This window comes from Ammospiza caudacuta, chromosome 6 (assembly GCF_027887145.1).
Source record: "Ammospiza caudacuta isolate bAmmCau1 chromosome 6, bAmmCau1.pri, whole genome shotgun sequence".
NCBI lineage: Eukaryota > Metazoa > Chordata > Aves > Passeriformes > Passerellidae > Ammospiza > Ammospiza caudacuta.
This window is the reverse complement of record NC_080598.1, coordinates 12149610-12163408: the sequence shown is the minus strand read 5'-3', so window position 1 is coordinate 12163408 and position 13799 is coordinate 12149610. Positions and strand designations below refer to the sequence as shown.

Below are 13799 nucleotides of genomic sequence, written 5' to 3'. Positions count from 1 at the left end.
TGGGACCATTGCAAAAGCCTCCCCTGTGCCCAAAGAAGTGAAACTGAGGCAAGAATTCCCATTTTTGCATTCTCCCCCAGGCTCACAGAGCCCAAGGGAAGGACAGCACTCAGTTGCTTGCAGCCAGGCTATCAGCACTTGGAGCCCACCCCAATTACTGCCAATCCCCTTGATGATGCAATGAAAGCTATCAGGACCAGGGTGCTGTGAACTCCCAGCCAGCCCTTCACCAGAGCTGCTCCTGCTCCTCCTCAGTCCTGGGAACACTTGGGGTCGTTTGTGACACCTGATCCCAGACTGTCCCTATGCAAACAGAAACAACTGCCACTATAACAGATTGCTACAAACCCCATCCAGCCTGGCCTTGGTGACTTTCAGGGACCCAGGGACAGCCACAGCCTCACAGGGCTGCCTGTGCCAGGGCCTCAGCCCCCTCACAGGGAAGGATTTCTTCCCAAGATCCAACTTGACCCCACCCTCTGTCAGTGGGAAGCCATTCCCCCTTGTCCTGTCCCTCCATGCCCTTGTCCAAAGTCCCTCTCCAACTCTCCTGGAGCCCCATCAGCTCCTGGATCATGAAGTGTTTGCCCTTGAAAGGACTGGGCTGGTGAGGGGATGTGAGATTCCATAGCTGGGGACACAAACACGGTGTCAGCAGGGAAGAGAGGTGACAGTTCTGGTCCCAGGGCCAGCAGTTTGCAGGAGGAGCATCCCAGATCCCTGAGGCACATGTCAGCCTGGGTAGCAATCATCTCAACTCAGCTTTCTAGGAATTGCTTGGAATTCACTGTAGTCTGCTGTCTGACTGCCAGAGGAGTGCAGAAGATGACTCAGATGAAACCTGTAACTTTCTTAGGATTAAAGTCAAGAGAGCAGCATGGATTTGCCTTTCTCAGAAGAAATGCCATTGCTGAAATCCTAAATCATCCCTCTGCTGTGTGCCAGTGCTCCAGCTCATGTACAAAATTAATTATTGCATTAATCTTGTTAAAAACTGTTTGGTGAAGGTGAAGCACCACTGAAAATGTGATATACAAGGGGAAGTTTACCAGGACATTCAACGACATTTAGGATTCGCAGGATCCTAAGGATCCTCCACAGGTACGAAACGGGGCAAGTTAAGGCAGTTCAAAAGACGAAAATTTTTGAATTGTGCTTGCTTAAAAGTGAAAGATGCAGCTGAGATGGAGCCCAAGTGCTCTGGGCACAGGTGTGGTTGCTGAGGCTCTCTCCCGTTGCTCATTTCCCGGGCAGAGTGAAGAGCAGCTGAGGAGCAGAGCCCTGAGCCCGTGGCAGGCTCTGAGGCAGCTGCCTGTGTGTGAGAGCCCTGGAGAACACGAGGCAGCACGGAGAGCAGGGGCTGTGGCAGGAGCTGGGACAGAGCCCGCGCCAGACGCTGCTGGGGCTCAGCCCGCGGGCTGCGCTCCCCTTTCCCAAGGGACCATTCCAGGGAACCTCCTGCAGATCCCGGCCCAGGGACAGCAGCTGGAGCCTGGCAGCTGAGGGCAGTGCACTGCGGGCAAGTTCTCCAGGCTGCCAGAGGAAACCAGGTCAGACTCTTCGCTTCCACCTTCACCAGGGCCCCCATTGGGTGGAACCTGGTTATGGATTTTGGGGGTAGAACTGAGGTCTGTAGGGAATTTAAAACTGGAAAAACTGTAGGAAAAGAGATGGAATATGGAAATGAGTGTCCTGCTGAAGGAATCCTCTAACTGCTCAGTGATATCAACTGACACCTGAGAGTCCAGGTCAGATCCATCCCAAAGCCATTTGCTCTCTGATACCTCCATGAGCAATCCTCTCCTTCTCCAGCTGTTTTCCTCCTCCAGCTGTGTCCTGTCCACAGCCAGGAAGGAGGTATCTCCCTGGGTGTTGTGCCAGGCACACAGGACCAGGCTCCCACATCCTCCTTGCCATCTGTCCTGTCCCTCACCCCTCCCTGTGCTGCTCCACATGGAAGCTGTGGGTGGGAAAAGGTGGGAAAAGCCACGTTTGGGGGACAGCAGCGTTGCTCTGGTGTGTCTGTTTGTCACCCCTGCAGCTGTGTGAGGGCAGGAGAAGCAGCAGAGGTGTCACCATGAGCACTTTGTCCCCTGGCACGGAGGGAGCCAGCCCTGCCTGCTGGAGCCAGCCCGGTGGGAAGGCATCCCAGGGGAGCTGGAATGAGGAGAGCCACGACAACTGGAGCCAGTGTGACAGCAGGCAGTGGAGCAAAGTGCCTGTCCCGCTGCTGCTGCTGCTGCTGTGCCTGTGTGGGATGGTGGGAATGGGGCTGTGCTCTGGCTCCTCAGCTTCTGCATCCACAGGAACCCCATCACCCCCTGTGTGCTCAGCCCGGCCATGCCTGGCTCCACCTTCCTGCTCTCCATCACCATCACCCTGGGGATATTTTCTGTCCCAGAGAGCTTCTGCCACCAGCTGGGCTCGTGGGCTGTGACAGCTGGGCTGAAGGTCCCCATCCTCTTGGCTTTCACTGCCGCTGTGTCCTCTCTGACAGCCCTCAGTGCTGTCACAGCTCTGTTTGTCCTCCCGTGTCCTGCTGGCCCTGCCCCTGCTCCCAGTGCTTCCCGGTGCTCCTGTGTGCCCTGCTCTGGCTGCTCTCCTTGCTGCTCACTGCCACCCTCCATTGCTGCCCTTTGGTGCCCATGGCCTTGGTGCTGAGCTGCCCCTTCTCAGTGCTCAGCCTGCCCTGTTCTGCTCTGGCCCTGCTGGCCAGGCTCCTGTGCTGCTCATGGAAACAGCTGCCAGGGAAGCTCTGTGCCCTGCTCCTGCTGCTCCTGTCATCTCCTTCCCCTTCTTCACTGCTGATTTTGGGCACTGGCTCTTGCTGAGGGCGTTTGACTTCTCTGTCTTTGCCCCCAGCCCCTCTCTCCTGCTCACCTGTGCCCAGAGCAGTGCCCTCCCTCTGATTGACTGCCTGGCTGGGAGCTGTGCAAAGGAATTCACCCCTCTGGTAGTGTTGCCTTGCAGAGGGCTTTTGAGGCTTTTGTGCCAGAGCCAGGGCATAGGGACAACACAGGGGAGTCATCATTAAGTGAAATCATCATGAGAAAGAGTCTGCATAAAAGAGAAGCATAAAATATCTGGAGTTGGAAGGGAGTCACAAGGAGCATGGAGTTGAGCTCCTGGTCCTGCACAGGACATCCCAACAATCCCATCCTGTGCCTGAGAGCATTGTCCAAATGCTCCTTGAGCTCTGTCAGGCTGGTGCTGTGTGCAGCAGGGGAACTCCTGCCTGGGGCTGTTGTGGGTGACACCAGGAATTCTCATGGAATGGTTTGGGTTTTGTCCTGGTTTAGGGTAACTTTGGGAGGAAACCTTCAAATAGGATCACTCTAGAAAACAAACTCAAGCAGCCCCTCCCCCAGCTAATTCAGGAAAATATTTCCTGAGAGAAAAGTGGAAAAAAACTGTTTATTTAACAAGCAAAGTATTCACAAGCATAAAAAATGAAAACAATAGGAAACAATAAAATCTCTTGCTGTTCTGAAGAGTTGGCAAAATTCAGTCCTTGTTGTGGAGTGTAGTTTGGCTCACTCAGTCCCTTATCAGTCCCTCTGGTGCTGGAAAATGCCGCGTCCCAGGCCCCGGTGGGCCACAGGTGTGAGCTCCCAGGGCTCTTCTGTGTTTTCAGACCAGAGCAGGTTTGAACAGTTCCAAGCCAAAGGAAAACCACAGTCCAGGGAACTTCTCTGCCTCAGCCAGCTGAAAAAGCTTAAAAGCAAAGGAGAGCTCTGTGCTGCATTGTCTGTGCTGCAGACAGCACGGTCTGGGAGCAGGAATGGGGAGGAGTGAGCGCAGCTTCTGGAAACAAACTGCTGCATCTGCTCTGCCCCTCTTTGCTCAAGAACCAGTCTGAAATGTGCAAAACCTATTTCTGGGCTAAACAGATGAATGGGGACACAATTCAGCTCATAAAATGACCCCAGGAGAGGTTGGAAGGAACGGTAGAGATCATCTCATTCCATCTCTCCTTCTTCCATGGGAATGGACAGCCAGGAAACCTTTTGGTTTGAAGTCTTGTTCTTTTGAAAGGAAGCACAGGTTGGGAGTGGCCTGGGTGACACTGGACACAAGGAAGGTGCTGGGAAGTAGAAAAATGAGATTGGAGGATCATGATCATTCTGCACTTGCCTTGGGAGGGACGCCCTGGCTGAGTTGTTCTTCCCTGGACAAGATGTGCCACCATGTAAAGTTTTGTCTCTCCAGTGGAAAGGAAATGGGACACCGAGAGAGAAAAACCCTCTCAAATGTCAAAGTCTCTCTCTTATGTTAATTATTAAGACACCTGTCAATAAATGCTGCTCAGGTGTTTAACCCCACGTGTGTCTCCAAAGCCAGACTCACCACTCAGGGCTTTCACTCTCACTTCCCTTTCCAGAACCAGTGGCACGTTGCATTCCCCTGGATTTAAGGCAGTGGGAAAAGGAGGGACAACTTCCCCCTGAGCAAGAGATGTGGCTGCTGCCCAGGTCTGTGCCCAGCAGGAATCAGGAGCTCTTGGCACTGCCAACATCATCCCAACCATTGCAGTCATGTGTCTTAGGAATGGCTCTGGTATGAGACAGGAACCTGCCCTGCTCCCAGACCAGCCAGAGGCTTTAGAATGGGATAAAAGAAGGAAATGAGCCATTTTGCACACTGTTTAACAGGGACAGGCTCTGCAATGAAGCCTGGATGTTTTTATTCAACAAATCTGATTTAGAAACAAAAACCATGAATGCAAATCTGATTGAGGGGTGGTTACAGAATGACGAAGATCAGGAGAGGCTGGACTGTGGCTGGAGCTGCTGTGCAGAGTGGCCGTGCAGCTCCTCCTGAGGGTGGCCAGGTTCAGGATGGAGGTGCTCAAGGGCTTCCCTGGACGCTGATGCTGGGGAACCAGAGGATGGATGGCCCCATTCTGCAGAAGAGCAGCATAACCCCCTAATTTCTGTGCAATTCAATGGTCGAAGCATCTGGCGATGGGAATTTCCATATTCCATGTAATTTATGGACACAGGCACAGGATTTCAGCGGAGTTCACTATCGACCCTACACTTTACTCAGAAGTATTATATTCTGGAATTCAAAAATGTGAGACATTCCCACTGAGAGGATAAGGGAATGTTGCTGTCCCTCCCCAGCTCTGCAGCCCTACCTGGTGTCCCTTCCCATCAGCTGAGAATGCAGAGCCGGCTCTGCTGGACAGAAGGGGAAGGATGCTCCCTGTGATGCCAACCCCTCTCCTGCCATCCAGAGGCACCAGCCCTGCAGGGATTTGGGAAATCACCACCACCCTGTGCTGGGTGTGTCCCCAGGGATTAAGGTGCCCCATTCTTTACAGGCAAGAGCTCCCTGGAAACACCATGGAACTCATCTGCTGAGCCAAAGGAGTTGGAGTTCATTCCCTGGGGCAGAGGCCATGAGGTCATTCCATGGGGAATAGAGCTGGGGAACAGCACTGAGCCCAGCTGCACTGCTTGGAGCCATGTGGATCCAGGAGGGAGGAGGAAAGCCATGCTCCAATGTGCTCCCTGCAGAGCATCCCACAAAAATCACCCAAGCCAATGCCCCTGCTCCCTTCTGCTGTAGGAATACAACATGACGAGGAGGGTGATCCTCTGGATCTTTATTGATCAGGTGACTCAAGGAATCCTTCAGTCACTGTTCTAGGGTCACTCAGCAGAGCAGTGGGAGGAATAAATAGGCTCAGATCCCCGTGTTCATGGCAGGATCATTTCTCTATGCAGTTTCTTTTTCTGCTCCTCAAAGACCCTCTGGAGGGAGAGCCGGAGGGACCCCATGGAGCAGGGCCTCCAGCACCTCCCCAACAAGAAGTAGATGAGAGGTTTGATGCTGCTGTGGATGCAGGCGAGCAAGAAAAAAACCTCTGATGACACAACGATGTAACTGAGGTGCTGCAGGAAATTGCAGAGGCTGAGGAGGAGAGTGAAGAGCGCAGTGATGAGGATAACAATGTCGCGCCTTTTGGGCTGCTGCTGCTGGGACCCCACCTTGGAAATAATGAAATCAACTGTGATTGAAAGGAGCATGGGTATAACAAAGAGGAGCAGCATGATTATGTACATGGAGATGAGAGCTGCCCGGCAGAGCTCCTGCTCATCTGATGGGCACAGGAATGTCACTGTGGGGATGACAGCAAAGAGAGCAAAGAAGGCCCAGCGTTGGACACTTCCCACCACCCACCTCAGGCGTAGAAGAAGGTCACAGTGACAGAAGAACTTGCAGAGCTTGTACATATATACAACAGGTCTCCTGGTCATCAGCCATAACAGCGCCCAGTAGTAGGAGACCACTGAGAGCTGCAAAAGGAAACTCAGGTACAGCAGGGGTATGACAGGAGAGCAGGACACATCCTCCACCAGGAAAAGGAGGGCAGAGGGGACTGTGAGCAGGAGGAAGAGGAAATCAGTGACAGCCAGAACAAAGAAGCGATAGTTGGGGATTTTCAGGCTGAGGAGGCCGATGACAGCCCCGTTCCCAGCCAGCCCACAGAGGCAGATGAGCAGGGTCACACTGTGTATGGCCACACTGGTGACATCTGTCTCACACAGATCATCTCCTTCAGTGGGTGAGGCAGCAGATGGGGACACGGTGGTCACCTCCATGGATGGACGCTGGGCAGGCAGTGGGATGTGGCCCCTGGCTGTGGTCAGAGTGGATGGGCAGTCAGTGCTTGGAGAATCCAGGGATGGATCGTGTGGCTCCTCAGCAGCTCCCTGCAGTGGGAAGGATTCAGTGGGGAGGAGTGAGATGTGCAGGGGAGGAGGGCAGTTGAAATTGTGGGGTGTGAGAGGGAGGTGGGAGGTTTGGGCTGTTCAGGCACAGGCCAGAGCAGGAGGTGTCGCAGATATTTTTTCACAGAAATCCTTTCTTTCAGATTTCTGCGTCTTCTGGAAGGCAGAGGCCTCAGAAGAGAATGTAAACAATTGTTATCATCTGCTGTGGCATGCAACAGGGGCCTCTGTGATTGGTCTCATGTGCTTGTTTATAATTAAGGGCCAATCACAAGGAACAAGCTCGGGACAGAGTCCCTGGACACAACTTTGTTATAGATTCTTTCTTTCTATTCTTAGCTTAGCTAGCAGCTCTGCAACTTCTCTCTTTATTCTATTTAGTATAGTTATACTGTATTATATTTAATATATCAATAAATCCAGCCTTCTGATCAAGAAACAAGATTCTCGTCTCTCTCTCACTTCCAGCGACCCACTTACAGGACGCTGTAAGGAGGCAGCTGGGCAGGGCACTACGGTCACCGGGAGAGGGTGGCAGGAACAGAGCAGCTGCTGCAGGAGAGGAAGGTGGGGTAGGGAGGAAGGCAAACATTCCACTGACCTGTTCCCTGTGAGGCAGCAGCAGGCAAAGGGCTCTGTGCAGATCAGCGGTGCTTCCTGGTCCCTCTTGCTCCTTTGGGATCCATGTCCTAAAGCAGCTTCTCCTAGGTCAGATCCATGCAGAAGAACATCTCCACATCACCAGGAGCTCCCCACTCCTATCCCTCTCTGCCTTGTCCTGTTGCTGCTCCCCAAGACTCAGTGGGGTCACAGGGCAGTCGGAATTGGTTTTACAACTTTGGCTGTGTCACAGTTCCACAGCTTAGTGTTACTGATCTTGATTTTTTTTTTTTTCCTTTGCCACAAAGGAGGTGGATTTTTTAATGGCTTTGCAATTTTTTCTGATAAGAAACACTCCTTCCCAGCTCAAGGTGCATTCTGCAACTGCCTTCCCTCTCACAATAGGTTTCTACCATTCCTCGTTTCTCTTCCTTGAGAGGTCAGGTTCCCTCCTGCAGCAACAGAATGCTGGAGCTGCTGGTGGCACTGGAATGCTGGCAGTGCTGCTGAGGCAGCTGGGTGCTTTTCAGAAGTAACTCCCCGTCTAGAAATGGCTCCATGATACTTGCAAAAAAGATGCCCTGGGCCTAAGAAAGCACAGCTGAGCTGCTTCCTTGTTCTATCCCCTTACCATCCTCATCCCTGCCCCCACTCCCCATCCCCACCCCGCTCCATCCTCACCCCATCCTATCACATCCCACAGGTTTCCCAGATGGAGCTGCTCCCCCACTCTGAGCGTGGCCTGTCAGGCTTTGCTCTACTCCTGTGCAGAGATTTGGGATTCATGGCTTCCAGACCAACTCCAACCCCCTCTGACCCTCTCCTGGCCATTCCAAAACAGACTCCAATACCCCAGATGCCCCTGGGACCCCATCCCCCCCAAAACAGCCTCAATTTTTCCCCACTCTACCAGGGACCCCTGGCAGTGTCCCTGCTCCTCCTGGCCATAGGGTTCTAGGACCCAGGAGGGAGTAGGAAAGCCCAGCTCCAATGTGCTCCTCAGGATCACACAGGATGATAAATGTGGCTGGAGCCAGTGCAGAAATACTTTTGGAGGCTTGCAGGGCTTTTGGGGCAAGTTCTGTAACAAGAAGGAAGAGCACATGGCCAAAGGAAAAGTTCAAGGCAAGGTCGCCTGTAATATCTGAGCACTCAGTGAATGAGACCACCAGAGACCCCTCTGAATGATCCTCCAGGCCCAGGAAAGGACTTGGAGAAGGAGATAGATTCATGGAAATGAGTCCTAGGAAAGTGATGTTTATGTATTAGATAAGAAACACACTTTAATGACTCTGTGTTTATGATGGATAAAACCCCTGTTGGAAAGTCTCCCCAAACAGAAATATGGAGATATCCATCTGTGTGTCCTATGCTTCCTAATGCTTCCTATTCTGTTGCAAAGTTTATTCTGGCTGATTTTGGTATCACTCCCAATTCCCATCTCCACTCCTCATGCCACGCCACGCCTCGCCACGCCACGCCACGACACACCACCCCATCCCATCCCATCCCATCCCATCCCATCCCATCCCATCCCATCCCATCCCATCCCATCCCATGGCCACTCCCCATGTTGAAGCTCTGCCCGTCAGGCTCTGCTGCTCTCCCATCAGGACATTTGGGATCAGCACCATCCAGATCCTTCCTGGCGCCTCCTGTCTGTTGCATATTCATACATCTCATATATGGTGCATAAATTCCATTCAAACAAAGGATTCTGTCTGGTCATCGTCAACTGCTCCCTCATAATCCTGATGGCATCTTCCGGACTGAGTGAGGCCAGAAGATTGTTTGTTTCTCCTGTTAAGGGAGCAATAAATTCGTTTTCACAGAAAGAATTAGGTGTCCTGTGATTGCTATCTCAGTGAAAGTACCTCATTCCTCTCTTTTTAAAAAAGGCTCTTTACACCATTACATTTGAAACTTTTTTTTTTCCTCTTCTTGGAGTGTTTTTTGTCCCAGGCTTAATATCACCTCAGGAGCCCTTTGTTAATTTTTGTTTCCCTCTCCTCTGCCCAGATGAGAGCAGGAGAAGGTGAGTGAACGGCTTTCGCGGGTGCCTGGCGTTTGGCCAGTGCCAAACCACGACAGGCTTGCAGCAGGTTATCAGCATCAGAGCCCACATTTCTTACTGACAGTACCCCTGATGATGCAATAAAAGTTATTGGAGATCAGATTCTGGGGTGCTGTGGTGCCCCTTGCAGCTCTTCACCAGAGCTCATCCTCCTCCTCCTCAGCCTTGGGAATACTTGTGGTTGTTTTTTCCCGGTCTCACCCTTTGCAAGCAGGGACACCTTCCACTAGACCCGGCTGCTTCAAACTCCATCCAGCTTGGCCTGGAACACCTCCAGGGATGGGGAGGCCAGAGCATCTCTGGGAACCTGTGCCAGGGCCTCTCCACCCTGACAGGGAGGAATTTCTTCCCAATATTCCCCCTAACCCTGTTCTCTGGCAGTGGGAAGCCATTCTGCCTTGTCCTGTCACTTCAGGCCTTTGTCCAACGCGCCTCTCCAGTTCTTGGAGCCTCTTTAGGCCCTGGAAGGGGCTCTAAGGTCTCCCTGAAGCCTTCCCTTCTCCAGGCTGAACAGCCCCAGCTCAGAGACCTCAGAGTAGCCACAGGGACGGGGTTGATGCCCCGTGGAGACAATGGTGACAAACACAGATGTCACCCTGCTCCTGGAAGGGGGTGGCTGTGCTGAGGAGCACGGACTGCTCCTCCCCTTGGAGCTGCACCATCTGAGCCTGCTGAGGGAGAGGCCAAAGCCAGGGCAGAGGAAGAATTTCTGAAGGCACAAAACCACCAGCAATGAAATCAGTAAAAACCAGGTTTAATAACAAGCAGCAGCACGACAAAGTTCTGTCCCTGTGTGTGTGCTTTTGTGTGAGTGCAAGGGCAGGTGACAAAAGGACAGTAAGGATAAGGATTAAAAGGCAAATGGCCTGAATGCTTTAGAGCACTCAAACTTAACAGTAATTCAGTTACACCTTAAACTGAACAATTCAGCTGAGGAATATCACTTAGCATCATTTAACCTTATTTATGCCTGATACTTCCTTGCAGGCCTGCTCCAGTGAGATGTCTCAGGTACTAACACAGCTGAGAGAGCAGCATTTCTGCCACATTTGCCAGAGCAGATGCAGACGTGTGTGCACACAGCCAGCAGCCAGGCAGAGTGAGTGCAAGGTGCCTGTGAGCAATTGCCCTGGCAGGCAGTGAAATGCTCCCTGCGGATCCCTTTGCATCTCCTCCCTGGGCCAAGGGCTGGGCCTGGAGCCCTGCGGGGATGGGCCCAGGAGCCGTCGGCGTTCGGGGATCAGCCCAGGGCAGCAGCCAGGAGAGATCCCAGCTGGGAGAGGCCCCAGTGCCAGGGAGCTTCTGCTCAGCGCTGCTGGGCCCAGCAGAGCTCCAAGGCTCTCCTTTGGGGCCGCTGCTCACAGGGCCCCAAGGCATGGGCGGCACTCACAGCAATGGCTCAGCCTGGCCACACTTGGGGCCGGCAGCTTCCTGGGACAGTGGCAGAGCAGGGATGCTGTGGCATCCAGGGCAGTACAATAATTTCCAAGGCTGTTGATGAAAGCCCAGGAGGTGGTTGGGCAGCAGCAGTTGCTGGGAGCAGAGGGTGTTTCTGATCAGCGCCACAGGAGCTGAGCCCAGGGGCTGCTCCTCAAGGCTGAGGCCTCCCAAGCACGGATCAGAGCCCAGAGCGGCCTGGAAAGGGGCTGGGGATGCAGCAGCACAGGGAGGGTGATCCTGTGGGTATTTATTGATCAGGAGACTCAAGGAATCCCTCAGCCACTGTCCTGGGGTCCTTCAGCAGTGCAGTGGAAGGGATCAATAGGCTCAGATAACTGTGTTCACAACAGGATCACCTCCATAGGCAGTGTTTTCTTCTGGCTCCCCAAAGACCCTGTGGATCGCCTCCCTTAAAGACTGCATGGTGAAGTACCTCCTGCAGCTCCCCATGGAGCAGTGTCTCCAGCAGCTCCCCGTGGAGTAGTCTCTCTTCCAGTTCCCCACCAAAAAGCAGATGAAGGGTTTGATGCTGCTGTTGATGCAGCCAAGTAGGAAAAGCGCCTGGGAGGACACAACTGTGTAACCGAGCTGCTGCAGGAGAAACCAGAGACTGAGGGGCAGACTGACGAGTGCAACGAGCAAGATAACAATGTCAAGCCTCTTGTGTGGCTGCTGCTGGGAGCTAGGCTTGAGATGAATGAAGAGGATTGTGCTGGAAATGACCATGGGTACAGCAAATAGAAAAAGGTTGAGGGTGTACATGGAGGTGACAGCCACCTGGCATTGGTCCTGCTCGTGTGACTGGCATAGGGAAGTCACCGTGGGATTGACAGCGAAGGAAATGAAGAGGAGGACCCAGAACAGGGGAGTCATCAACACCCACAACAAGTGTTCGGACAGTTGGCAACCACAGAATACCAGGCAGAGGACAGACCTGCACCTCTGAATGCTGATGAATGTCAGCCGGTACAGCCCTATAATGTAGGTGAACAGTGACAGCTGGAAAAGCAAGCTCAAATACATCAGGGGCATTATAGCAGAGCAGGAAACCTCCTCCACAAGGAAGAGCAGGGTGGAGGGCAACATAAAGATGAGGAAGAGGAAGTCAACATTGGCCTGTTTGGAGATGAAGTGGGTGATGGCATTAACATGCAGGAGCCAGAGAATAACTCCATTCCCAGCCAGCCCACAGAGACCAACGATCAGCATCATAAAGTCTATGGCCATGTTGGAGACATTGATCTCACACTGAGCAGGTGTGTCAGTCGGTGAGGTGAAAAGAGGGGACATGGTGCTCACCTCCATGGATGGATGCTGGGCAGGCAGTGGGATGTGGCCCGTGTCTATGGTCAGAGTGGATGGGCAGTCAGTGCTTGGAGAATACAGCGATGGACCATGTGGCTCCTCAGCAACACCCTGCAGTGGGAAGGATGTGGGTGGAGGAGGACTGGGGAGGAGGGAGATGTGCAGGGGAGGAGGGCAGTTGAAATTGTGGGGTGGGAGAGGGAGGTGGGAGGGTCGGACTGGTTAGCTGGAGGCTGATAAATAACATAGTGAATGAACATTTTCAGTTCTTCTGGAGTTTTTCAAAAGTAAAGTGGCCAAAATTTTAAAGGATGTGTTATAGATAGATAATGGGATGATTCCTCTCACAGTTAAGGGATGAATACTGTGTGAATATTAAGAGAAGCTGTATTGATGTATGTTATTGCAGTCTGTTGTTTAGATGTCCCCTGTTGTCCCCAGAGTCCCCTTCTCCTCTTACGGTGTTGTTGACATCAGAGAGCCTGAGTCATCTAGAACAGGTGGAAAGAAGGGGTGTACAAAAGCTTGTTGCTGGGGGGGGAAGAGGTGCAGCATGAGAACACCTGACCCTCCAGTCAAGCTGCAGGAAAGCAGGCTCCAGCAGTAAACACAAAGAAGGGCTGACTGACAGACTTTGGGAGGGGCCAGGTTTAGCTGATGCAACCCCCGGCGTATCAAAGGTGAAGCATCCATCTTGAAGATCAGCCAGCCACGTGGTGGGCAGCCATGAGGGAAGCTCCCAGGCCTGCTTCTCCTTATTTAGTCCTTTTGTTGCATTTTTTGTTAAGGTTTAATAAATCTTTAAAAATTTTTTAAAGTGGGTGGTTATTTCTCACAGGATGTAAAGGCTGGCACACAGGATGACAAACATGGCAGGAAGCAGTGCAGAAACAGATCAGAAGGCCTGCAGTGATTTTGGGGCAAATTCTGGAACAAGAGGCAACAGTGCATGGCCAGAGGAAATGTTCAAGGCAAGGGCACCTTTAATATGGCAGCATTCATTGAATGTGACCACCACAGAGACCCCTCTAAATGAACCTCATGGATCATAAAATTACTTCCAGGAGGAGGTGGACGCATGGAAATGAGTTCTAGGAAAATGGTGTTTATGTATTAGATAAGAAAAACTTCTAAATGCCTACATGTGTTTCTAATGGATTAATACCCTGTTGTAAAGTCTCACCATACACCCAACACAAGGAGAGATCCCTCTGTGTCCTGTGCAGGTCAAGAATTCCTGCTTCTTCATGCTTTGCATTGTGTTATAAAGTTTGTTTTGGCCCATTTCAGTATTAGGATACAGACAGGATGCACAAGAGGAGAGAGAGGATCTGGGGAGGGCCCTGCGGTCACTGGGAGAGGGTGGCAGGAACAGAGCAGCTGCTGCAGGAGAGGAAGGTGGGGTAGGGAGGAAGGCAAACATTCCACTGACCTGTTCCCTGTGGGGCAGCAGCAGGCAAAGGGCTCTGTGCAGATCAGCGGAGCTTCCTGGTCCCTCTTGCTCCCTTGGGATCCATGTCCTAAAGCGGCTCCTGCCAGGTCAGGGACATGAAGGAGAAAGTGCCCAAATCACCAGGAGCTCACCAGGAGCTCCCCATTCCTGTCCTGCTGGCTCCTCTCTGTGCCCTGTCCTGATGTTG

The 13799-nt window shown here is 52.5% G+C and overlaps 3 protein-coding genes across 3 annotated transcripts; 1 reads left to right on the top strand and 2 right to left on the bottom strand.

Annotated features, from left to right (window-relative positions):
• The first annotated feature begins 2077 nt into the window (after window positions 1-2077).
• On the top strand, window positions 2078-3078 carry LOC131558779 (mas-related G-protein coupled receptor member A1-like). The gene is given in 5 exon segments (XM_058806798.1): window positions 2078-2258; window positions 2261-2530; window positions 2533-2777; window positions 2780-2945; window positions 2948-3078. Coding segments are annotated over 5 exon segments (993 nt in total).
• Window positions 3079-5705: 2627 nt separating this feature from the next.
• On the bottom strand, window positions 5706-7801 carry LOC131559378 (mas-related G-protein coupled receptor member H-like). Its single transcript, XM_058807703.1, has 2 exons — window positions 7342-7801; window positions 5706-6722 (listed from the first exon to the last, which is right to left on the bottom strand). The coding sequence occupies exon 2, from the start codon at window positions 6609-6611 to the stop codon at window positions 5706-5708; it is 906 nt and encodes a 301-aa protein (XP_058663686.1). The 5' UTR covers window positions 6612-6722; window positions 7342-7801.
• A 3380-nt stretch (window positions 7802-11181) lies between these two features.
• On the bottom strand, window positions 11182-12159 carry LOC131559386 (mas-related G-protein coupled receptor member A1-like). The gene has a single exon (XM_058807713.1). The coding sequence runs from the start codon at window positions 12157-12159 to the stop codon at window positions 11182-11184; it is 978 nt and encodes a 325-aa protein (XP_058663696.1).
• Between the last annotated feature and the right edge of the window lie 1640 nt (window positions 12160-13799).

Excerpts from the sequence above, each read along its gene's own strand:
- LOC131559378 (XM_058807703.1), bottom strand. The coding sequence starts at position 6,611 with ATGGAGGTGACCACCGTGTCCCCATCTGCTGCCTCACCCACTGAAGGA.
- LOC131559386 (XM_058807713.1), bottom strand. The coding sequence starts at position 12,159 with ATGGAGGTGAGCACCATGTCCCCTCTTTTCACCTCACCGACTGACACA.